This window comes from Magallana gigas, chromosome 5 (assembly GCF_963853765.1).
Source record: "Magallana gigas chromosome 5, xbMagGiga1.1, whole genome shotgun sequence".
NCBI classification, from domain to species: Eukaryota; Metazoa; Mollusca; class Bivalvia; order Ostreida; family Ostreidae; genus Magallana; species Magallana gigas.
In genome coordinates, this window is record NC_088857.1 from 14,838,151 (window position 1) to 14,865,610 (window position 27,460).

The following is a 27,460-nucleotide window of genomic DNA, read 5'->3' on the forward strand; positions in this document are numbered from 1 at the left end:
ACAGTCAATTTGTAAATAATCTAGATCTAATCATTATTTTTCTTATCATTGAGCGGAAATTTAAGACCAAAAATATCTTTATCTTTATTTTATCAAATGAAAAAATGGTGATAGTTATTAGACCTAAAACACAACAAAATATCTATATTCTTCTTGTTTCATCGTTAAGGCGCTGATAAAACCCAGGTAAAAAACAGGTAAAACCTTTGATTGAAAGCAGACTATAATTGCTATCACAACACAAATCACACCTATTGTTCTATACCCAATTATCAAATGTGTGCAAAACAGGAACACACCTTTTACCGTCATGTTGCACATTTTCAACCACGTGGGCGCATGAAATAATTAAGTTTCATTAGTACCACGTACTATAGTACATGTACTTGATTGTGTTATGGTAAATGAAATACCAAGATTAATATTGTCTAGCGCTATAATCAGTGGAGGTCTCAAACAGGTGGGAATCAAATATAAAAGATAAGTATGGTTTTTTCTTTAATAAATAATAGTTTATAGCTATGTGTCCTTTTGGTGCTAGGCCATTATGACGTCGTAATATTGATATGAAAAACCTTTTCCCCGTACTTTACGGCTGTTAAGGAATTATGTAGAAAATTAAACAATATCTTGACATTTAATGTTAAATCATGGGAAAAGTAATTCCGATACCTTTCTTCAATTTAACATTATTTTAAAGAGGATGTCAAGAACTTGTTTTATTCCGTTTTTGGAGAGACGGTAGGCATTCTATTTCTAGATATATCTTATTAGTGAAAAAATGGACAAAACTACGAAATTTGCTCCTTATTTCCTTCATATTTCATTGAAAATGACAGTTTAAAACTTGATTTTTCATTGTGTTTACCAAAACATTTAGCCCCAGTACACTCTATCAAACAAAGATATTGTTATGAAGCATCATTGAAAGAATTTATATCTTAAATTTCATAAACCTGTAGGCACCTTTCATTTAGAACCTTTTTAACAAGACCTTGGACTTTCAGTGGGACGTAACGATCAATTTCTTGCGTCAAAACGAGAATAAAATGACGCTGGTTTCAAGCGACGATACGCCGATTGCGTAGTCTTCAGTCAAAAGCCAGACAAATCTTGTTGATTTCAAAGAAGCTGAGTGGCCCGCAATAAAATAGACAGGCCTGTGTCACATTGCCGTTTGACACAACTACCTAAAGTCCAAGCTGTTGTTAAAATGGTTCTACTATAGATCTTAACGTAGTAATAGTTTAAAAATGAGGTAGATCTGGTGGTAATTTGTTGACCATCCAACCTCCTTAAAACATCGATTTTAACCAAAAAATAAATAGACGAATAAATAAATAAACATAACGATTAAACTATCACTTATGCAAAATAAACCAACGACTTTCACTTTTTAAATCAGTTTAGAAACTTAGTGAGAGAATACCAGTTATCCTCTGACCTATAGCTAAAGACACGAACGAGATTCCGTAAGATTAGAATATCGGTGAAGCAGGAATAGTATGGCCGATGTCAGGATTAGAAGTAGGGGAGAAGAATGTCTATATTCCAACCTATCATCGGCTGCATACTTTTGATTCTGTCATCATTTACAGGTAAGACAGCCAAACTTTACATTTCTATCGAAATTCTCGGGTAAACGGAGAAATACGGTATAATATTTGATGGTAGACACCGAAGCGCTGCATTGAAATAATTATCATAAATGCATGAAGAGTTCTACAACTCGTGCAGAGTCCAGTGCTATGAATTATAATTTTTGTGTAAAACCAGGGAATATTTCATTTATTGTGGATGATTTTAGATGTAGTATGTTGTTCAGACTGTCAGACAGACGGACTGATACTCGCACTAACCCCCCAGTGAAATGTACTAAAGGTCATGTTATGTCGCTTGTCTAGACGGCTTTTTGGAACACCTCTAGACTTGCCCTAATTTGCAATACACAAATGTTCTAACATTTGAGTTGGTAAAGAAGGACCTCGCCGAAGATTAAAGTTTACGTGTAGTGATCATAGTGTCTGTGTTTTCTTTGTTATTAAATATTATAACGTGTTGATGATGAAAACTGCGGAAAATACAGACATGCTCTGTGAGGCCATGAGGGGGTTGAATGTTATAAACTTTTCATTATTGACTGATTAACACCTGCCCAGGATGGAGAAGGACTCCCCGCTTGTGATTCAAATAATTAGTCCTTACATGAAGTTGGAAATAATATTTATTTATAAAAATGATTAAGCAGTGGAATGGGGGAAGGGGTGGGTTGATTAATCCTGTCTGTGAAATTAAAAAAAAAGGGGAATATTTGAAGAAATAATTAAATATAATGTCTGTGGTTTCTTTGTTATTAAAAATCATATTGTGATGATGATGATGAAAACTGATGCTCTGTGAGTGGGTTGAATGTAATCAACCTTTTATTATTGACAATAAATCATACCCCACACTAATAAGTCTTTAGTTTGAAATTATAATAATTTTTATATAATAAGATTGACTGATCAGTCGAATGGGTGTGGGGATAGGAAAGGGGGGGGGGGTTACTTTTAATCCTGTCTATGAAATAAAGCTATTTTAGATGAGCATTATACTTGTATGAGAAATACTGAATTTCACAAAATGTTCAGAGATTATGAACAAATGCATGAGTTTGGTGGAAGCAGTATGAGCTGGGTTTTTTTTTTGGTTCTTTATGTTTTTGTTTTTTTAAAAAATTCAATTTGTTGCAAATATGTACTATAATATAATTTTGAAAGTAGCTTCATTTTTCATCATAAAATTTTATCATGAAAAAGATTTCTGCACAATGGATATAGCACACACATTTTTGTAAAGGATGACAATAATGCAAGTTTGCTTCAATATTAGCCTCTAGAAATAACTTTAATATAAAAACAAGATTAACAGAAAAAGATAGACCAGAATCAATTTCATATTGTAATTTTAAAGTAAAATAAAGATTTTAAAGAAAAATTTATGACTCAAAAATGCAGCTCATAATTGCCTTTTTAATATTAAGCTGCAAAATCACTGACTTTATTTGTGAAAACCAATAGAATTTTGTTCATGATAAGTTTGTAAATTTATTCAAATTCAAATGGAATAAAAAAAAAAAAAAGTGTGCATGTCATCCATACGCAATATCTGATTAAAAGTCATTGTATTTTTATACTCGAGACTTGGTTACAAGAACCAGACATGTGACTGCATTTGAAGGAAGCAGATCAGTCCTACGCGTTCAGGTGTTTGAATGTTTCCTCTATTCAGAGTTTCAGATTATTGATCCTCGCTCGGTCACCCATATTCCCCAGTTCAAACGAATCTGTGTTGAATGAATAAAACCATCCAATTATGCAAACAGTCAGCAAACCTTATTTTGACCTGCCGGAGGGATGCATGGTTGTGTTAACATTGACACTTTTCACATTAAGGATTTTTTTTTTTCTATTTTGACATGGGTTTTTGTTTGATAAGTCTTGAAGCAGTGACTTTGGATTCAAATTTACTTTGAATCATAGACAATATGTCTGATCTTGTGTATAAATTTGTTTCTTAAAGATGAATTAGAAGCTAGCATACAAACTGTGGAGTTATTCGAATTCATGGTGGCTGAATTTTCATCACAGATTTCATGGGTTCCTGTCACCAATGAATTTATTGTACACCCTTCACTTATTATGAAATGAAGTATTAATTAATTACAGATAACCATTCAATTTAATCCATAAAATTACTTCCCAATCGACCAGTGAAATACTGCTAAGTCACAAAAGTTGGCACCAACAAATAATAATGATTGCTTAGATTTTACTGAAACCTCTGTCTCATGATTTGTTTGTATGCACCTTTATGATAAATTTCTAAAAGAAAATATAAGACTCCTTTTGGCATGAATTTCTGGGTACAAAAATATTAAGGACAGAAAGAAAAAGAATTAGAACAATAAATGATGAGATGTTTGTGTGAGGTTGTTCAGAATTTAAAAGGGATTGAATTATATTGACAGATACATGTAGTAGCTAAATGGCATTTCAGTAGACAGTTAGGAACATAAGACACTTTGTCTCATGTATATCAAAGTATCAAGCAGTGCTTTCCAGGGTATTTATACAATAATTGCAGTGCGTCATTGATTCTTTTGTACCCAGTGTGTGTTTAAGTATGCCCTTTCTGTATAAAAATAAAATCCATAGGTTTTCTTGCATAGATTTTCTTTTTGACATTACTTTGTCTGCAGTGCTTTGAATGTACTATCAACATATTGCACTATTGTTAAAGATCAGGTGGGAAACATTAACTTTCAAATGAAGCTGAATTGAGCAGCTTGAAAGGTTATATGGCATTCGGGGAAGGGGGGGGGGGGGTTGTTGTTGTTTAACAAAGTACATTCTTAAACATTTTTGTAATAATGAAACATCTTTTTCATACAGAATTGACTTTTACTGTACGTATTGATTTGACAATTTTTCTCCTGCCAAAGAAACAATTAAAAACATGTATAAGACTGGCATATATATCATGTACATGTACGTACATACTATTCTACGCCATGAAAAAATGCTTTGAAATTCCTATTTGTACTCATAACCTAAATAAGCAGGATTTAGTTAACGGTAGTGGTTTTTTAATTGATGTACATGGAACACATGGACTATAATGGATTCTGAAATGTCATTTAATGATTATTCTATGTAAATCGATATTGATTTTTTAATAGTAAAAATAAGAAACCACTTGTTTTACAATGTAGCTATAGAATCTGCAACCAGCAAAGCAGTACAAAAACTTTAGGACAAAGTCATAAACCATTGTTATATTTGTACTTTCCTTTCCACAAGTCTACCAATTTGAATATAAAAAGTAATTAAATTTGTTTTATTGCACCTTTTCCACAGGTTGCTCAGTTGGTATCCTATGTCATCGATATGTATCATTAGAATCATTGCCGGGAGGTTCCCATGACAACCAGACTGTTGACTGCCCCTTTGCCTGCTTTGCGTCATGGCGACAGGAAGAGCCCGACCATTGGGTGGTTCTCCAGCAAGGTGAGTCACTGGGGGGAAATGAGACATTTTATCCTTGCTTATTCAGCAAAATTTGATGACTGTGTATGATGCAGCATCAAATTTGTATTCCAAACCAGACATGTTTTGCACAACTAGGGTAAACGTGTTTCAATTACCGTAGTTTTTGTACTTTGTCATGGAAAGTCTGACAGCCAAAATGTATTAAAATTTGAAGTTTAATTTAGTTGATATTGGATTTATCATAAACTCTTATCATTTTATATAAAGAACTTGTACTCCTCTTATTGAACTCTTGACAATAAAATACATTCATGTAAATCTTTGATGCTTATGAGTATATACTGAAGTAGATTCACAGTCCAGAATTCATTTATAAACTAGCTTGCCCATCTTTTCCTAGAAGCAGATCACTCACAGGATTTAGTATATACATATATATAATTATATACTAGCTGCTTCAAATAATTACAACAAAAACAATGATTTTGAATATTTATAGAATTTAATTTTTTTTTTATAACTGTATTAAAACTAAAAAAGGGTAACATGAAAAAATAAACTAACTTTAATTCATGTACCAGTAAGATTGGCAAGGGTGGTACCAATTGTTTCATTTAATGTCTGTTTTATCTGTTTAAATCTATTCACAAGGGCTGTCAAAGAAAATTAAAGTCATTGCCAATAAAAAAAGTTGATTAACTGTGCATTTTAATTACAATGTATTATGAACTTTTTATTTTTTTAAAAATCACTATGATTATATCACTCATGCATGTTTTAATAAATTGCACCTGGAATGATGATAAACTGAAATTCTGTATTGATGTAACAGAAACACTTTTTGCCTCTGCTGGGGTTTGAACCTGGGTCCTCTGGCCTTCCAGTCCAGCAATCTACCGATTGAGCTAAAGGGTTAACCCACTAGCCAAAGCTAGCAGGAATGCTATATATACCTGAGTCTTTTGCATTAAGATAAAAATAAAAATAAATCTTTGTCAGGTTGCATGGGGAGCCACAAGATTGAGTATATACTGAAGTAGATTCACAGTCCAGAATTCATTTATAAACTAGCTTGCCCATCTTTTCCTAGAAGCAGATCACTCACAGGATTTAGTATATACATATACATATATATAATTATATACTAGCTGCTTCAAATAATTACAACAAAAACAATGATTTTGAATATTTATAGAATTTAATTTTTTTTTTATAACTGTATTAAAACTAAAAAAGGGTAACATGAAAAAATAAACTAACTTTAATTCATGTACCAGTAAGATTGGCAAGGGTGGTACCAATTGTTTCATTTAATGTCTGTTTTATCTGTTTAAATCTATTCACAAGGGCTGTCAAAGAAAATTAAAGTCATTGCCAATAAAAAAAGTTGATTAACTGTGCATTTTAATTACAATGTATTATGAACTTTTTATTTTTTTAAAAATCACTATGATTATATCACTCATGCATGTTTTAATAAATTGCACCTGGAATGATGATAAACTGAAATTCTGTATTGATGTAACAGAAACACTTTTTGCCTCTGCTGGGGTTTGAACCTGGGTCCTCTGGCCTTCCAGTCCAGCAATCTACCGATTGAGCTAAAGGGTTAACCCACTAGCCAAAGCTAGCAGGAATGCTATATATACCTGAGTCTTTTGCATTAAGATAAAAATAAAAATAAATCTTTGTCAGGTTGCATGGGGAGCCACAAGACAGAGTGTGTGGTGACGAGCTGCCAGGACAACGTGAAGACCAGTAAGCCTCACAAGTTCTGCTGCTGTAGTACCGATAAATGTAACGTAGTACAGAACCATGGAGTCATAGTCAAATACAAGACGTACAACACGGCCAAGCTTCCCACTTCAGTCAGTCGCAAGTCCGACGAGTACGTTCAGCAGGTGCCGGTAAGTTTTGTGGAGTCCAAGAACAATCCATCGTTAAGGTGGCTCGACACACCAAAATATTTTTCATAGATCGATAAAGTATCTTTTTTTTTTGTGGAAAGATGATTTAACAAATAAGAAGCCAATATTGAAATTTAATTATTTTATTCCTGTTTGGTGCCAAAATACAGGTAGTTTTCCCAGTTTTTCTGAAAAAATACCCCCCCCCCCCCCCAAATTTTTTTTTAAAAATTCATATGATATTATTAAAAGCTGATATTGGTCTTTTTTTTGTGGAATCATGTTTAAAAAAGATGTGATATCAATCTATCAAATAATATATTGATGAGTCGAGCATCCAAAAGATGTATCAAATGGACACCTACTGAATTTTTTGGTCACTGATATTAGAAATATAACTGATTTATATTTTTTCATCATTTTGTGACTTTTTAATTTTTAGAGAGATTGATAAAAAAAAACAACAAAAATCTGGTAATCAAACTTTTTCATTTTTAGCTGAAAGCTCAAGTGAGGTTTTCTGATCAAAATTTGCCCGTTGTCTGTCGTCGTTGGCGTTGGTGGCATTGTTCTTCTCAAAAACCACTGTGCAGGTTTCAACCAAACTTGGCACAAAGCAACACTAAGTGAAGGGGATTCAAGTTTGTTCAAATGAAGGGCCACACCCTTTTTAAAGAGGAGATAATTTAGAATTCTTGGAAATATTTGGTATTTTTCAAAAATCTTCTAAAAAACTATTAGACAAGAAAAGCTGTAACTTGTATGGAAGCATCATCAGGTAGTGTAGCTTCAAGTATATTCAAATCATGGTCCCCGGGGGTAGGATGGGGCCACCATGGGGGGTATGGATTTTTACATAAAAATGTATAGAGAAAATCTTTAAAAATCTTCTTCTTAAAACTATTAGGCCAGGAAAGCTTAAACTTGTGTGAAAACATCCTCAGATAGTGTAGATCGATTCAAGTTTGTTAAAATCATGATCCCCAGGGTGGGACGGGGCCACAGTGGGGGGATGAATTTTAACATAAGAATATATACAGAAAATCTTTAAAAATATTCTGGAAAGTTTTTAGTCCAAACAGCAGTTACTTGTGTGAAAGCATGGGTTGTACAGATTAAAATTTGATCAAACCATGATTCCCTAGAAAAAGTGGGGCCATAAAGTGGGGGGAGGGGGGTTATACAGGAATAGAGAAAAATCTTCTTACAGCTACAACAACAAAAAGGGCTTGATATTTACCATAAAAATATGTGGATAGATATTGGCAGATTTTAAATTTTTTTGGAGCAAGACCTTCTTTACTTAGTTTTCAAGATATTTTGATTTTGATACTGTACTGCTAATTTGATCTGAGTTAATTAGGGCAATTGTTGCTCAGGTGAGCGATGTGGCCCCTGGGCCTCTTGTTAGAATAGAGGGCTTTCATTTTTGTTGATAAGAGGAAATGAAAGCCAACATTTCGAGAGGTTGCTTCATAGACTTAATTGTTTTCCAGCCTTACAAATCGATAGAGTCGCGCTGGCCATTTTACTCAGAAAATGATCAAGAATCCGAGCAAGACAAAAAAGGTTAGTAAATATATTGAACATGCATTCTCAAAATACAAAACTGTCTACACAACACAGATGTCAGTCCTTTGAACAAAAGAATAGGGAAATGGGGATTGGAAATCCGACAAGGAATTATTTTTCAACACATACATGTAGAAAAAACTGGTTTTTTGATATAATATATCAGAAGAAATGAAATATCTGTTTAACCACTATCAGAGTACTAGTAAGTGGAACCCACTGTAATTAGAGTTTTTTCCTTTAGTATTTCACTACAAGTTGAAGTTGCCCCCCCCCCCTCCCTTTTTAATGCTTACCATATTCATTTTGATAGAATGTCTCAAATGTTTCTTCATGGGCAGAACTGCCTGTTTCAGGACCACCAGTTTCTTGTGCCTTCTATGATGACCCCAGCAACTTTAAGACTTCCAGAGTCTCTCCAAAACTGGTAGGGGATAGAGATTCTACCACCCAGGAAGCAGGAAAACAGATAAAGAGGTGTGAGAGTGGGGAGGATTCTTGCTTTACCATCTGGTCGTATGATGGGGAGAACAACACAGAAACCATGACCATTATTAAGCAAGGTCAGTGTGATGTCATATGGAGTATGAGACAGTTTGGGGTGCTTATGAGGGTGCCCCATAGGGATCAGTTTGTTTGCTCATCTGTTTGTCCATCTGTCTATCTAATGCTACTGTAAACTAACTTTTACTCGTGGCATCTTTATTTCGCGATTAACTTCTGATGAACTAGTTTGCGACGACTAATGTTCGCGACCAAGCCTTATCCAGACCTGTGTTGTTATAACAACCGTACAACAAGGACTGGTTCACAGCAAGAAGTCATCGTGATGACTAGGCTCTCGCTAACCTTGCGAAAATTTTCTTGCTTGCGTATAAAAGTTGGTTTATAGTATTTGTCTGTAAAACCCTGTAGGTTTTTCTCTCCCCTTGGCCCAATTTGACTAAAACCATTCTTCAACTACAAGCACACTGTGCAGGTAGGTGAAAAGGTTATGAACTTGAACCAATTCTTCCATCTGGTCTTTAAAAGTGATAATCTCAAGATATTAAAATGCACCAAATTTTGCCATTTAACTGGAGCTTTACTGAGTTAGATTAGTACAATGGAATCCTTCAAAATTACAGTAGGAAAAATAACCCTGAGGTTAGCATATTTCTGTGTGCAAAATTTTTTAGGTGTATTTTTTTTCTTTATGTCCATTCTAATTTTTGTCCTCCTACAAAGGTTCATCATGACAATGCATACCTACTAAACAAAAATCCTTGAAAATTTTTTTTTGGTGTACCAATATCAAATTGTGTTCAATTTCTTCAAAAATGTACTGGTGAATACATGGATTTACTACAATGTGCAATAGCACTTGCAATGAAATATAAAACCGGCAATGAGTGATTAGACACTCAGTAAGATTGCAAATAAAGCAAAAAACACGATGGAATTTGTTTTCAAAAAATCGAGGAGTATTGTAAACCAATTTTTATTCGCAGTGACTTTATTACGCGATAAAGTGCCGATAAACTGGTTCGCGACGACGAATGTTTGCAACCAAGCCTTATCCAGACCTGTTTTGTTATAAAAACTATAGACAAAGGATTGGTTTGCAGCGAGAAATATTCGCGACAACAACACTCTTGCTAACTTCTTGAAGCTCTGTTATTTGTTTATAATGTTGTATTTAATAGTTTTCTTTAAGGTCAGATGCGACCTATCTTCCATTTTTTCTATTTTTTCCTATCTCCACAATGTGAAGATTTCCACTTCGTAATTTCATAATTACATTTTTATGTAATATGATTCTTTTTTCATTTAGATGTAATGTGTTCTATTGAAAATTTATAGTATGACTTTACTTATAAGCATTCAAAAGCATTTTGCGTGCTATTTTGAGAAAAATTCGAAATATTCTAGCTCTAAAACAAACCTGGTAATTTACTCTGAATTTTGTGTAATTAACAGGTTTAAATGTTAATAAATAAGGAATGAAATATGAAGAAAATTATGTAAAATTGAGGAACGTCTTGTGTGTCCTTAAACTTTTAAAATGGATGAGTTCTATCGTTTAATTCACATTGTTCAAATATCTCTGAATTGAACATTTTATTGTGATGTGATGGAAAAATTTCACCCTGTAGATTAATTGTGATAATTGAGAATTCCAGGATTATTTATTATAAAAAGGTGAACGTGAAATGTTGAACACAATTCACATATCATTTGAGGCATTGATAATTAAAGTCAATTAGTAATGTCATTTATGTGCTAATGAATTTGAGGAATGAAAAATAGTTCATCCCCATAATAAGGTTACACTAGATTTAATATTCAGTTTCTCAGACAAAGAAATCAGAATAAAATGCTCCAGGCAGATATTTTATATTTCAGAGCAATATTTAAATAGGGAGATAACTCAATTTTACAGTAACATTTTACTTTAATTTTAAAAATGAGATTTCCCTTTTCAAATGCAATAAAAGTAAAAACAATGACATCATTGCACAAAATGCAGGGGATTGCCTGAGAAACAAATCATTAACATTTTTGGCCTGGTTAGATTCTTCTGTTTCTTAAAATGTCTTAAAAATCTATCTTAAAAAAATGTATGTACCCTTCTAAAGTTTTATACATCTCCTTGCTCAATTCTTTAACATAACACTTTTCCATCCCATTTTCAGCTTATTTCACTCATAGATTTTATATCCGTACAGGGTGTTTCCGGTTCAAACCAGAAGACGGTCTGTGTAGTCGTGAGGTTTGCCAGTCCAGCAGCCCCTACAAGATTTTGGGCACCCACAAGAGGGCCAAATTCTGCTGCTGCTTCGGAGATCTGTGCAATAACAACATATCAGACGTTAACACGAGTGTCTCATTGGCAGAGGATACTGTCACTCCAGGTTGTTATGTCTTGAATTGCTACACTGTTATGTCATAAATGTAATGACCTTGACATCACAAACACCATGTTTAAATCTGTCTGTGTTTTTTTCTCCTGTTTTTATGCCTCAAAGTATTTTATTTACTATGACATGGACCATGAAAATGGAATTGAGTCTATGCATGGAAGTGCTATCTGACAAAATTATAAAAGTATGTAATTATGCCATATTTTTCCATGATAAATTTTAATTAGATTGGAAGCTTTAGAGTGTAATACAGTGATGTAAAAAAAAATGTTATTATAGCATTGAATGATTTATTTTTGACGTCGTCGTGTCAATAACTGCCGTCAGGTGAGCAGACAAATTCAATAACGCGCGTTAGCGCGTTATGATAATTTGTCTGCTCACCTGACGGCAGTTATTGACACGACGACGTCAAAAATAAATCATTTAATGCTTATATTTACATTCCCTTATTGAGGAAATCATTTGTTTACTTAAATAAATCGATATAAAATGCAGATCACGGAGGGAGTGAATAAGTAACAGCAAGAACAGCTGTTTTTTAAAACCGGTTTAAACTGGTTTTTGCATAGACTGTTGAGATGAGATCGACGAGCATGAAAACATAATCCATGATAAATAACTCTTGAAATGTTGCTTTTAACAATAAAGTCAACTTTTTTGTTAAATAATTATAAAACATGGTGTTTTGACAACATTCATGAAATGCATTTTTTAACCGATAACAGAGAAATCACTGTTTGAGAACTTCTTTTGTAAATTACTCGTAAATTCATACGCAGTGATTAGGTGTTGCATTTAGAGGCATTTAAACATCACGGAATTTAATGGAAAAACACAGTAGAATGTAAATATATGTATTTAATTCACTTATACTGACAGGTAAATTTTGTTCTGCAAAGATTTCAATTTGCTTTTTATTTTTAATGGTTTGTTATAGTTCCATCAATAATTGCTGCTTGGGATTTCCATTCTTTGGGGGTTTTTTTCCCTTCTTAATCACATCAATTAGCACAACAACACAAAGTATTTATCAGGGATACGAGATTATAGATAAATGGGTCTATGTACACACAAAAGGTGCCAGTATTAGGTCGTTATGGCATTATCCTAGATTATACAGATAAGATGTTCGTAAAAATATAAAAATTGATAGGAAGTTGTTACCAATAGGAACTCAGTACTGAGGATTTGATTGGTCAATAGTCATTTGCTGGTAGTTACGGAGGTAATAAAGTTCCAATAATGCACACAGACAGCTTATATACCATACCTTTTATGAGGAGGGAAAATATCAACACTTGGCTGATATTATAAAAAGCCACCCACCCTTTCATTTTTTGTTCTTTTAAACTATGGAAAACTTTTCAATGCCAGTTGGAAATTGTAAGTATTTCTTCATTTTAGTCTATGTATTACTTACTTAAAGTTTTATTTTAATGTGTATTTATCTCACAGTATTTTTTTTAAAAATGATAATCGACCAGTACGTACAAAAATTTTTCATAATTTTATTAGTAGTGCACTGCAGGAGCAATATTAATATTTTCTGGTAGTGATAATTTTTGTCCTTGCATAAAAGTTTTTTTTATATATCTGGTAGGTTATTTCAGCAAACATACATGTACATATAGCATAATCTAATGTTTTGCTCAATTTTACTAAATCTCCCAATTCAATTTAATTCTTTATACACTCAAGACGAGTTCACTGGTACATGTATGTGAGGTTCATGTTCAACATAAATATATACAAATAAACACAAATAAACAGGCAAGAATCACAAGTACTGTATGAATTTGCAAGAAATTTTTTTTTAAAGTGAAAATACAGTAGATTGTTAAATAGGGTTTGTTAGGAAGTGCAGACTTTGAAAATTTTCATAATGAATTTTGATAATGTCTTTATTTTTTCCACATCAGTAGTATTCATCAGCTAGTTAAATTTTTATAACATTTGGATTTTCATAGTATTTTATGGAAAAGAGCATTTTTCAATTGTTTATGAAATGTGTACATTCTTAATAAATATAATGAAATTCATCCCAAATGCTATTAAAATGGGTATATTGACACACAGTTTCCATAATTATGCACAGTAATTTGCTACCACATTTATTAAATGACTTTTGTAATTTAGACGCAGACTCTCCCATATTTTTTTTCCAGCGTTAATTTGCAGCTGCTTTAAACAGTCAATTAAAATGTCTCTTGGGTTAAATCCCCTCATCACAATTTCTTTGCATAAATAATAAAAATAGAGAGGTTAAGCATTTGAGCACGTACATCTACAGGTACGTTAACCTCAGTGAGATTCGTCAAGACTGAAAAATTTTGATGGATGTGTAAGTGAACATGTAAAATAATTAGATTTAGCAATTTCAACTTGTTCAGTTTACTCTCACTGTTCATGAAATAATTCTTTGAATTTGATGAAACCAAAAGCACAGTTGTTCTAAATGTATCGTCTGCTATACATAAAATAACGTTTGATATCCACAAAGTCTGTATTTCTACTCAAAAATGCTACAATTATTCACCTCCGTGTACTTTTGATTTTATACAACTATTACTTGTAGAATTATGCGATATGCAGAAATTATGACGTTATACACGTAAAATTAGGGGATTCTCTGAGCTACACTTACTTGTACCTGTACACGTTCAAATGCGTAACCTCTCTAATAACTGTATTGTAATTAAAGTCCTCAGCTTAAAATTAATTGTCTTTTGTGGCATTTTTAATACACTGTAAGGAAGCAACTGTCTGTTTGCAAGTGTCACTGACAACAGTATTTTCCGAAAGATTCACATCTAAACTTGGCTGAGGCAAAATGATTCCTGAATTTCCCTTTCAATTTGGGGCATTTCCACCCGCAATAGTGGCTGATTTTTTTATGCAGTAAAAACCAATGTTTAAGTTATCTGACTTTTCCAGTTTTGTAATAATGCAAGGTTATTTGAGTTTTTGATGCATGTTGTTTCAGGAGTCCGAACTTGATTTTCAACCACATGTGCAACTTTGACATAAACAAGCTCTCCTGCCTTCTGAGTGCCCTTGTGTTTTTGCTACTAAATAGTAAATGAAGTGTTGTTTTAAAAGATTTAAAGAGGAATTTTATCAAAGAATAGTGGTTTAAAACTTTTTTTATAAAAGAATTTTAATTGGTCTGAGCTAAGGCTGGAGGATTGTTTACAAAATTGTTAAAATCATCCTTCTGTCTTCCAGCCTCCAGCTCTCTGTTCACAAACCCCTATCGCCTATACAAGGAATAGACCATCATCATCTTCCTGTATAATTGTGTGATTTTTTTTCTTTTCCAGCTTCCAGCTATCTGTCTGTAGACTCCTATCGCCTATACAAGGAGAAGACCATCATCATCTCCCTCGTGTCCATCTTTTCCGTTTCTCTGGTGATCCTAGGCAGCTTTCTGCTGTACCGTCTCTGTCTGTCCTCGCGGAAACATCCACCCAGTCCGCACGATGCGGTGGAAGCTCCACCCCTCGCTGGGTTCCGCTCGGAAGATCTCAAGATCATGTCGCTGATCTGTAAAACCAAGAATGGCGAGGTGTGGCGAGGGCAGCTGGGCGAGATTCCTGTAGCCGTGAAAGTGTTCCTCCAGAATCACAAGCATCTGTATCAGAACGAGAAATACATTTACTCTCTGCCCTTTATTGAGCACGAGAATTTACTGAAGTTTTATGGGATTGATGAGAGGCAGAATGCAGAGGGTTTCTGGCAGTATATGATAGTTCTGTCCTACGTTCCGAAGGGAAGTCTTTACGGCTACTTGCAGCACAATACGATTGACTGGGAAACCTTCTGTAACATGTGTCAGAGTATTGTCAAAGGGATGGTCCATCTCCATACAGATATGAGAATTGGGGGTAAGGATCGTTGCATCATATTTGATTGCAGAATTTCAGATGTATGCATATATACACAATGCAAGCAGGTCATTTATTTTCCATGAATCTATGACAAAATACATGCATGAAAATTGGTATCAGTTTGTATTGGAATGTTTTAATAATTTCAGTCTGAGACTTACATGTAATTAGTTTATAGCAAACATTTTTTCTTTTCTCCAGAGTGTTAAAATATTTATGGTAATCATGTCTACTTCAGACCAGTTCAAGCCCACGATTGCTCATAGAGACCTCAACACCAGAAACATCTTGGTACAGAATGACCTTACCTGTGTTATTGGTGACCTTGGCTATGCTATAACGACTATGGGGTCAAAGTTGATACGGAACGGCCAATATGAATACGCTGAGCAGGCCTCACTTCAAGATGTAAGTCATGTTTGCCGCTTATTTTATCTGCAGTGGAGTTATAACCTGCTTTTAGCTATAGTGTTACCTTGTCTATATTTGGTAATTCTTGACAAACTTTAAACCCCCCCCCCCCCCCCCCCAACCCACCCCCACACACACACACAGCAGATCAAATCCAAATTATATGAAGAAGCATATAACAAAAAGGCTAAGGGATCTGTGTGAACACTTTGAAGTTTTGTTCAGTGTATAATATAATAACATATTTACACCAATTACATTAAAGCAATATGAGCTGCAATTTTCATGCTGATTTTTTTTTTTTCTTTTTTTTTTTTTTTTCAAAAATGTTATTTTCTACTAAAAAGACAAAAAAAATCATGGTTTTTTAATTTCTGTTAGCCTTGTGTTTGTGGGAAAAGCTGTTAAGAATCCTTGATTGAAGCAAAATTAAATTATTGTTGTCCTGTACAAAATTATTGTTGTCCTGTACAAAAATTGAACTGCTATAGATTCCTTAGAAGAGAAATCTTTCTTCTGACAAAAGTGAAAGATTTTTTTCAAATCTTATTAACCGGGTTTTCCAACGGAAAAATCCGGTTATTAAAATGGTGAAAATGGCGGGCGGGCGGGCGGCTGCCAAAAGGGTACCCTCATTGTACGGATAACTCCTCCTACAGTTTTCAAGATAGGAAGTTGTTCTTTTGCAGATCAATTGTACATATATCAGAGGTGTGCATATTGCTAGGATTTTGATTTCCGAAAATTTATCGAAAAAATACCAGCTTTTGAACTTAGTCATTTTTTGGCAAAATGTTGCATATAGGGTACCCTCATTGTACGGATAACTCCTCCTACAGTTCTCAAGATAGGAAGTTGTTCTTTTGCAGATCAATTGTACATATATCAGAGGTGTGCATATTGCGAGGATTTTGATTTCCGATAATTTATCGAAAAAATACCAGCTTTTGAACTTAGTCATTTTTTAACAAAATGTTGCATATAGGGTACCCTCATTGTACGGATAACTCCTCCTACAGTTCTCAAGATAAGAAGTTGTTCTTTTGCAGATTAATTGTACATATATCAGAGGTGTGCATATTGCTAGGATTTTGATTTCTGATAATTTATCGAAAAAATACCAGCTTTTGAACTTAGTCATTTTTTGGGAAAATATTGCATATAGGGTACCCTCATTGTACGGATAACTCCTCCTACAGTTCTCAAGATAAGAAGTTGTTCTTTTGCAGATCAATTGTACATATATCTAAGGTGTGCATATTGCTAGGATTTTGATTTCCGATAATTTATGAAAAAAATACCAACTTTTGAACTTAGTCATTTTTTGGCAAAATATTGCATATAGGGTACCCTCATTGTACGGATAACTCCTCCTACAGTTCTCAAGATAGGAAGTTGTTCTTTTGCAGATCAATTGTACATATATCAGAGGTGTGCATATTGCTAGGATTTTGATTTCCGATAATTTATGAAAAAAATACTAGCTTTTGAACTTAGTCATTTTTTGGCAAAATGTTGCATAAACATGTAGGGTACTCCATTTCACTGGATACGGGTTGACATGGATTATGGATACAGTTTACATAAAAGAAAACCCGGTTTGCTGTCACATTGACAGCTTTTCACTTGTTTATTATATAAAGTGTAAGTTACATGCAGACTTAGCATAATATCAGGTTTTTGCAGCAAAATAAAATTCTAAAAAAACAACTCATATTGCTTTCAATTTAAAAAATCTTATTTCAAAGATAGGACATTATTATTCAGACGGGCGCGGATCAACAAGTTAAAATTGATACATGTAGTCGAGAATAATGATAATAATAATTATTTTTCATGAAGCAGTAAATTATTATAGATCTTACATAACATAGCTGAACCTTACCAAATATTTTTAACCTATTTTTTTTACCTATTTTTGAAATTTACAAGGTCAAATAAAAAAAAAAAACACGCCAACTACTGAAAATTTCTTACATTACGCGAGTAATTAATTCCGCGACCCCGCTGGTTTGTGGAACTCTGCTCTTTATTTCTTATAGTTCTCAACTCTCAGAAAATAATGGTGAGATTAAAAAAATCTGCGAAGGGTGCTCTGAGACTCGCGATTTTACACGGAAATTAATTCCTCACATTTAATTAGGAATCTACAGTACTGTAGTCTGTATTTGTAACGATATACTAGTCCTCGCAATTCACTGATGTAAAAGGGATTGGTAGCAACAAATTTTTGGAACTTTTTTCAAGGTTGGTCCCTATACTCCAATGATGTCATTATATTACCTGAATTATGATACTGTAACACAACTGGGAAAATAAATGTCATGAACAATAGTAGAGAATTACAGTTTTCTGTAGACACTGTGCTAATGATATCACATAATGCATAATGATATTTATTCATTTTAAATTCTTGAAATTTTGGATTGGTTGGTCTTGAAAAATAACTAATTTTGAGAAAATACTCGGTAGATGTGAACAATATTATGATATTCACTACTGTAATTTTCACAAGGTCATAATTCACACCAAATGTGCAGGATTCTGTACAGTTTACGTAATAGATTACGTAGTTTATAGTAATCGTTTACGTAATAGTTTATAATTCTTAAGAAGAAGAGTGTGACTAAGTCATAATATTCCGTGTGTTCTTCCCTCGAAGATTTTTGTTTTCATCTAACAGGGGCAGTGAATCATTGCTACATAATTAAGTATGTTTATTACTGGGAAGTCCATCTGTTTATTATTTATCATCGTTTGTTATTAGCTTATCAGGGGCAGTGAATCATTGTTACATAATCAAGTAATGTTTATTACTGTGAAGTCTACATTTAATGGTAAACCAAACAAATTTTATTAACTATATATACCATTTTTTTTAAATTAAAACATTATTATTGCATCATCATTATAATTATGTTGTTTTCATACATTGTACTTACTATTATTAATGAAGAGTTGAATTTTATAGGGATGCTGTTCAATAAGTTTTACCTGTGCATTATGCGATGATTAACAAAAGCCATTTTTTAACAAAATACTAAGCATTGTTTTTGATATTGAATGAGATTATTAAAAAGTACTTTATGAAGTCTTAACCTGGCAGTACCTGTAAATAACAAATAAAACTTTAAAATATATGATTTTGAAGATGATTTCATTGAAGAAATAAATTAAGAATTCTAAAGTCATTTTGGGCTGCTCAAGAAATAGAGATTTAGGAACAAAATAGAAATCTCTTAATTTGAAAAAAAACCAAAAACTATACAAATAATATTATTGTATCATTAATTTCCCGCATCCAGGAAATTTTGTGCTGTTTTCTGTTCTATTTCCGCTCTATTTTTCGTATTTTAAATAGTTTAAATTTTGAAATCAGAAACAAGTAGAAAAAATATAACAGTCCGCACAATATTATTTATCTACGGCTTAAAAACTTTGCCTTAAAAAAAAATTAATTTTATTATTATAAATGCTCGGTCGCTCGTACTTTTTTTCATTTGATGTTCAACGAACAAGAAATTATATTGGTGTGGCCTTAACCCTTACATAGTGGTCTAACAATTTCATGTTGGATGGACAGACCAGTCAACAGTATATTTTTAGACATTTTGTTGGACTTTTTGTCTGCAAGAATTAAAGAAGAGGAATACCTGTAAGGCTATAACAATGTGTGTATAATATATTTGTTATTAGGTTGGAACTTTACGGTACATGGCCCCTGAGCTGCTAGATGGTGCTGCTAACCTGAGACAGTCTGAGGCGTCCCTGAAGCAGATAGATGTTTACTCCCTGGGGCTGGTACTGTGGGAACTGGCCACTAGATGCGAAGACCTGTATCACGGTATAAGTCAAGAGATGTTCCAATCTACTGTGGTTTCAATAATATTCAAGGGAATCAATTTTGAAATTTGTGGATGTAGTGAAAATCACAGTTTCTTGAATATGCAAGTTCCTGGTCAATAATCCTTAATCCTTAATTGTCAATAATAATACAACATGTTTAATTATTAGAAAATGCACTTCAATGATTCAGAACATTAAATTAACAACATAATCCATAAAAACTGTTATTCAACAAATATTGATGAATCCACAATATTCATTATTTTGATGGCAATCTGATTAAAATAAGATCTTTGATCCGCTCCGACAAATTCGATGTCGCTACACAAAGATCAGATCAAAGATCTTGTTTTGTTGGTAACCTACAAAATATTTTATTATAACAATCATTGTAATTACAACTGATTTTTAAAATATTTTGATTATAACATCAAAGAAATTTCTTGTTTAATTCATTAATTGTGTTACAGATTTCTCTTTAAATAGATCACCAATTTAAAGTAAAATATTTTTAATCAAATGTAAATCTTGCATACTTCCCTTAGGGTGGCTGATTTGTTATGGTCAACACAATTACCCATTAGATTTACCTTTGAATTTTAACAGTTATATTTTTTGCAATAACTATTATCTTGTAAAGAAAATTCCAAGTTTTTTAGCTTTGAAATTTGAACATTTTCCTATATATAGTCAACCTTTGTAATATCAGACTGTTTAAAATCTTAGAGATATCTGAGAATTCGAGATATCGAAGGTAACATACTTAAGAAATAAGTGTTTGGGACTTGCAAATCATTTTGACACATCGATTGTATTTGAGATATCAGTGTTCGATATATCAAAGTTCAACTGTATTTCCATACAGAGCTCTTCATTTCAAGGAGGTTAATATAGTCTAAAAATGACCATGACCATCCAGCCCTCTTAATTTAAACATCTTTGGGGCAATTGCATATTAAGTGAAACTAATGAGAATAAGCAAGTATGGATGCAATCTACAACTAATCTTACATATACAGCCTTTACAGAAATGTCTCTGTTTTAAGTTTAATGTTTAACGTTTACATTGTTGATGTTGAAGGTTGCCCCGTTCCTGACTATCAGATGCCGTACCAACAAGAAGCAGGCCTGCAGCCGACATTTGAGGAGATGCAGATCCTGGTGTCCAGAAACAAGGTCAGACCAAAGTTCCCTGACGTCTGGCCGAGCCACAATCAGGTACGAATTTCACGGCCTTGGAAAATAGTAACGGTTACAGCAAAATATTCGTGGAACAATTTCATGTCTTCAGCAGTCAGTTTCATTCCCCAAATTATGTTAAGAGTTTTTTTTTTTTGATTTATTGGATATGAGGAATTACTTTATAAAGAATTGAAATTATTATTCCCTGGCAGTAGTAATTTTTAGTTGTCTGTCTTATAAAATCTGACTAATTTAAAGATAAAAGGAAAGTTCTTTTTTACTCTATACCATGGTTGTTTTTCCAAATTTTAGAATTAACAAAGATTTTATGAGTGAAACTGACTTCCTTTTATAATATTTTTGATAGCATGTTTTGCCCAAAAGAGGGTAGGAGCATCCTATTCTCTTTGAAATTTTATCGTGAAAGAAGTTTTTACCACACACTCATGGAGTGACTTTCATGCTTGGTTAACAGGCGGTTGGCATCCTGAAAGAGACGATGGAGGAATGCTGGGACCACGACTCGGAGGCACGTCTGACCGCGGTGTGCGTGGAGGAACGGGTCCAAGACATGGTCGCACTATGGGTACAGGACAGCAAGCAGAAAGGTACTGTAAATGTATTGCATTTGAATGTGTATTTTTTTTTGCCATTTAAGCGGGAAGAGGCTTCTGCTTAATCAAATCCATCTCTTAATATCATGCATAAAAGTATGTGATATTTGATATCAGTTGTTTGATATACATTGAGAATATTGTTGTAACAATATTGTATATTTGCCAAGTATCTCATGGCCTTTGTTACTGTTCAGGTACAACCCCAACAATTACAACAACGAGTAACTCATTCCAAATTTCCTCCGAACCTGAGAGAACTCATCCAGAAACTACAGCAATGGCCCCTACAAGGGAGGAAACTGGAACAGCCGACAACAGCACAGCAAGCATGGTGATAAACTCCCCACCCAATGGATACATCACTTCCCGACCCTCTTCCTGGTACAATCGTCCCGGCATGACCACCTCGGGGTCAACGACAGAGACCTTTGTCCTCATGTCGCCATCTGAGGATGAGGCCCCGCCCCCTGTCAAGCTGTTAAACGTCAACCTGGCTAAAAACAACACGGTGCTTCCTGTTCATCAAGGTCGCAACCCAATCGCCGAGAGGAACACTCATAAGCGAAGTGACGAAGAACTCAGTGTGTCCGGGAACAAACTCGTGTACAACAATGAGAGATTTGATGTGGACAGTGGGCAGAGGGGACCCCCCCTGTTAGACAATCTTTTGCACTCGTTCAGTGATAGCTTAGATTCGTCGCTGGTTCAAAATGATGTATTAGGCCAACACAGAAATCCACCCATCCCGTATCTACAAAATCAAGTACATGACAGTCACATTGCGAGGCCTAAAGTGGCCAATGTACCTCAAGCAATACACAATTCTGAACAAGAAAAATCTCATCAAAGCCGGTTCAAAAACCTGGTTAAAGTGAAAGATATTGGTAATAAACTGTCATTTTTCAAGAAGAAAGGAAGGAATGTGCACAAAAAAGCAGGAAAAAATGGTCCTGAGAGTGCATCTGAAATTAGCAGGTTGATACCAGAACAAGTGCAAAATGTAAATCTGTATCGAGAGGAGGCTAGTCAGAGTGCCTCAAGCTGGTGCAATCCTGGACATGAGATGTCCACAAGCCCAGTACAAACAGAGGTTAAAATGAAGAATGGTAGGCCATCAGTTCAGCCATCGGCAAAAAAACAGAGCAATATCATCTGCATGGCAGAGATAGGGAAAGCAAAAGTAGAGAACCCAAGCCCTAGGTCAGCCATCTTGATTACTAGACCAAGGAGGCATTCAAAGAGTGTGTCGGACTTGAGTCCTCAAAGAGAGTTGAGTCAATTCTCAAGCGTTACGGAACTTCATGACATGTTCTCTAAGAGAAGGAGGCCGAATTCTCTGTCTCTACGAGGGCACAACTACAAAGTGAAGTCTCCTCCCAAATCAAACACGTGTGAGAGTTTTACCCTCCTGGTAAAAGACTCAGAGGTAAAAGACTCAGAGGAGAATTGTCAGCTTCAGAGGGAGGATTCATCGGAGAAGATCAAGAAGCGGGTCAAGACCCCTGTTAATGTGCCCCAGGCTCGGCTGTCTTTGTACGACGATCGCCTGATGGCGCACTACATTTTAAACTCTCCCGAATTCACCCAGCAGCCCGTAAAAGGCTACAAACTGTTGGCAGATAACATGGACAGTAATTATGTTATCACAACAGAGCAGAGCTGTTAATATAACATTTGTAGCGATAAGAATGTCTGTGCACCTGTTAATTTTTTTTGTCTGTGAAAGCAATGGCCTGAATATTTTTTTTTGTACTTTTGTCTTACTTTTTGTCCCAATTTGTGATATGTTATACCAGTTTATGCTGTAACACACACTCACTGCTCAGTATTGTACCTGTTTTAGGCAGTATGTACTGACCTTGCTGTTAGTTTTCTTCCAATCCTAATGAGAATTGCACTGGGAATCAGCAAATCAATTATAGTCCTAATAGGGCCACTATTAAAATGGATAGATGTGTTATCTGTTCCGGTTATTATTTGTTATGATTCAAAACACTGACTATTAGTTTACATGTGAACAAACTTTTAAAGTTGTGTTTATGAATTATTTTGTTGATGTATTTTCATCTTTGCATGCACATATACTGTAGATTTCTAATTAAATGCAAGGAATTAATATCCACGTAAAATTGCGAGAAGCAAATCTCACGGATTTTAAAATCTCGCATTTATTTTCAGAGAAATGTGAACTAAATGAAACTATTATAAAAATTCAGTGTTTGCGATTTTATATTCTTGCGATTTGATGCAAAACAGTGGAATCGCGGAAATAAGTACCCGCATAAAATAAGGAATCTACAGTACTGTAAACTATTTGGTGCTCATACACATTTATTACTCTTTCTTGTTTCTCTGCCTTGGATGGCCAGATCCCAAATTAGTGCTACCTTCTTTTGTTAGACCCTGAAACAGTTGGATTTGACTGCTATGCTTACAACTGATGCTGTGGTGTTACTGTGCAAATTTATGTAGTGCCTCACAAATCAAATCCACTGGACATTTTTGCTATTTTGATGTTTTATTATAAAAGAAAAGAAAAAGTCAGTGGCTGTGTACCATGGGGGATAGGGGATAGCTTCCAGATTTTACTAACAAATCGTTTTTATCTGAAGAACCAGCCAACTTAGATTTATAATTTTTTTTACCAGGTTAATTGTTACAAGGTTTGGCATATTTTTTTTTATTCAAATAAGTTGATCCTTGTCAAACTGAAATGGCAGGTTTATTGTAGAGTAATTAAGCAGTGTCCGTTCTCTCTCTCTCTCTCTCTCTCTCATCATTAAACATACATCCTCTTGTAGGACTAGCAAACTGTTCATTCAAAATATCATATACCATTATTATGGCATTTTACTGTTCACATTATTCAGTGATGACTATCACATGACACATGGATGGCAAGCATTGGTGCATTTTGTTTGTTTCTTGCTCAGATAATTGATAGAAACGACACATGGAGATGTTCAAAATAGTACTGTATATATACATTGTACTTATTCCATAGATACATGTATCAATATTCTACTCCATGAATGTAACCTCATGTACATCAAAGTTTGTAGATTATATACATATTTTTATGTCTATCTGAGGGTGCGCTTCTCTGAAAAAGAAGAGTGGAAAATTAAAACAAAAGTTGCCCTTTGCCTTATGTGTGTAATAACCCTGTCAAGTTCATTTTATGATGGCCAAGGCCTCAAATTATCATTTATTCATAGAAATGTGTTGAAGAAACATGAAAGAGACTCAAGATTGGTATAAAAGTTGCGGAAGATCAAAATTATTCATTATTCTAACACCTGTTATTATAAAGCAGTCCCATTTTTGATAAATTCTGAATTTAACACAGGCTGTGATGGATTGTATTCCTATAGCTTGTTCATATTTTTATTAGGAGACTTAAACTGTGAATATTTTTTCTGCAGCTTTGGTTGAAATTCTGGCTTGAATTTTCTATCTCAGTTTTGTTCACATTTGAATTACTAGACTTGCATGCAAAGCAGGGATCTGGATTGATTTCTAACTTTATACAATTTTTTTTTTTGGGGGGGGGGGGGGCACCAACTTATGTAATATTAGGATGTAACTGCATTATTCAAGTTAAGGGCATTTGAAGTGTTGCATTAGAGATGAGCTATTGAAAAATCATTGTTTCTGTGTTTTAATTACCACCTTTGTATTCTGAAATGAATCAAAAAGGTCAAGCAGAAGCAAGTTTAAAGGATGATAAATGCTTGCATTGACTACCAGTACTCTTGTTAAAATTTATATTGTTGATATAAAATTGCCTGCATCCCCGAAATATAATTTAGTAGTGCATGTATAAAATGCATTTTTTCCTTGAAAGAAAGGAACTGTATATAAATTTCAAGCACACATGAAAAGTCATGATAAATATTTGTTTTTGTGAAATCAATTCATGAATTCCAAGAAGGTGTATGTGATAAATAAATGTTTTATATTGTGTCCTCAGTAAAGAGTTATTGAGAATTGCTTTCATATCTACCACTATGAGAATGTTCATCAAATTAATGTATATTATTATGTATAAAGCATGCAAAGATTAACGGCATGGAATAATAGAGATGTAAATTTGAAAGTTACATGATTTCAGAAAAGTCACTCAGTGACAAGTTGAACAGGTTTGTATATATACTGTATATATATATATATGTATAATTATATTTAGTTTTCTAGCATTCAATGTTCTGCTTGCACCCAACAGGGCCTAAATCCTCTATCCCCTTCCCTCTCTTTTTCTCTTGTGACTGACCTTGTAGAATTAATTCAGTTTTATAGTTCTGAACTCATTTTGCCTTTAGATATTGACACTGCTTGTTATTTTTTCGTGAAACACGAATGAAGATGAAGTAGTGCATGTAAAAAAATTGGCTGAAATTATCGGTAGATATACACTCATTAATTGCTCGAGTTTTATGTCTCACAAGTTCCTCAATGAAATAATTGCTTTGGAATTTTTTTTTTGTCACGAGACTGTTCTAGGAAATTGACGCTTTAAAGCCACAATCTTTTTTTTTTAAAAATCAAGACCCAATTAAATGAGATCTAAAATATACTACGACAGTATATATATGATAAAGTTATTCAAATTCAAAATTACAAGTGATCACAGCAGATCCTTGATTAATTAAGCATACTTTGACAAAAAGTGTAAAGATTGAAATTGATCAGCATTTGTTGTATTTTGTTTGTTTGTTGTTATAACTATAATTTACAGCAATATCTGTGTTTAATGTTTTATATTCGCCACTTCCCATCGCCCACCATTTGAATTTCAATTGGCTATTCAACCAAGAACATTACAAAGAAAGTTGAATCGGGGCACGTGCATGCAAATCTGTATCAACTTTGTTTGTGAATTCATTTTGTTTCCCTATAACATTACCGTTATGTTCCTCTGTCTCGAAGGAAAACACAAGAGTTCCATTTAACATATAACATCGATACTAAATTAACATGCATGAATACATCAGTACAAGTTACCTACTAGCATAAACCGCCTGTCTCTAAACTTTGATTAATAAAGCTCTTACACTTTCCCCTCTCTCAACACCCTCCCCCACAACCACCAAATCCTTGCCCCATTTGTATATAGAAGTTCTCATTCGTTGACAGCAAGTATAACTTGCTTCTAACTGTAGTTCATGTGTACAAGGTCGTGACTGTTGTAGCCACTGCGTGGACTACCTTTTTTGGTAAATCTCGTTTTCACTTTGTATAATGATAAACTATTAGCGGTTACTGGTGCTCTTGATCACCTAGCTCTAGCAGTGTTGTGCTTTATTCAAGTTTTATTCACTTCTGTGAATTTGATATATAATTATTACTTATATATATATTATTAGAATGCCAAATTTTTTGTGCCTGTACTTTTCAATTTGCTTGCAATTAAATTGCATCAGTACACGAGTGTTGATCTTGTTTTTATGACTGTTAAATATGGTGGGTGGTCGATCAACATTCAGTCTTCAAAATTATTTGCAAAATTATCTGTAAAATAAATAAATTACGTGTTTCCTTTTTTTCATGTGTCACAACATTTGAGAAAATGAGGAATTTATGTATTTTTTTTTATTTGAGTCATTTTTTGCAGTTTAAAAAAAGTTTCTTATAGCAAGCAATACCTAATATAAAATTGAGTTATTTCCCTTTTCAGTATGGCAATGCCTGTCAGGTTACGAGTGTCTCCCCTGGGTCCAATCTGGCTCATACTTCACCCACAAAGTGCCTTTGGTCAAAGGGTGTGCAGTGACCTTGAACACAGTTTTTAGGTCAGGTCAAGGTCATATCGGTACTCATTAAAATAATTTGGTACATGTAATACTATTTATACTCTCCAATTACCTCTATCTGCTCATAATTCATATAAAGAGTGCGTTTGGGTAAAGAGTGTGAAGTAGTAATTTAACTACTTTTCTAGGTCCAGTATGAAGGTTTTAGCAGGTCTCTTTAAAATCTGTGTTTTGGGACCATATTCTCTTCCATTGGCCCAATATTGCTAAGATTAAAATAAGAATGCCTGTAGGTTAGGACTCTTTCTTTTTATCTCAAAACTTATGGTGTCTCAAATCCCCTGTG

At 33.9% G+C, this 27,460-nt stretch overlaps 1 protein-coding gene across 2 annotated transcripts; it reads left to right on the plus strand.

Annotated features, from left to right (window-relative positions):
* Positions 1-1,444: 1,444 nt before the first annotated feature.
* LOC105325951 (uncharacterized) lies at positions 1,445-26,786 on the plus strand. 2 transcript variants are annotated; one of them, XM_066084403.1, is made up of 12 exons: positions 1,445-1,598; positions 4,902-5,051; positions 6,729-6,940; positions 8,437-8,509; positions 8,854-9,075; positions 11,221-11,406; positions 14,739-15,302; positions 15,544-15,713; positions 19,413-19,560; positions 20,644-20,780; positions 21,220-21,352; positions 21,556-26,786. In XM_066084403.1, the coding sequence occupies exons 1-12, from the start codon at positions 1,541-1,543 to the stop codon at positions 23,025-23,027; spliced, it is 3,525 nt and encodes a 1,174-aa protein (XP_065940475.1). In that variant the 5' UTR covers positions 1,445-1,540; the 3' UTR covers positions 23,028-26,786. The 2 variants fall into 2 exon arrangements, with proteins under 2 accessions (XP_065940475.1, XP_065940476.1); XM_066084404.1 differs by having other exon boundaries at positions 8,869-9,075.
* The last annotated feature ends 674 nt before the right edge of the window (positions 26,787-27,460 follow it).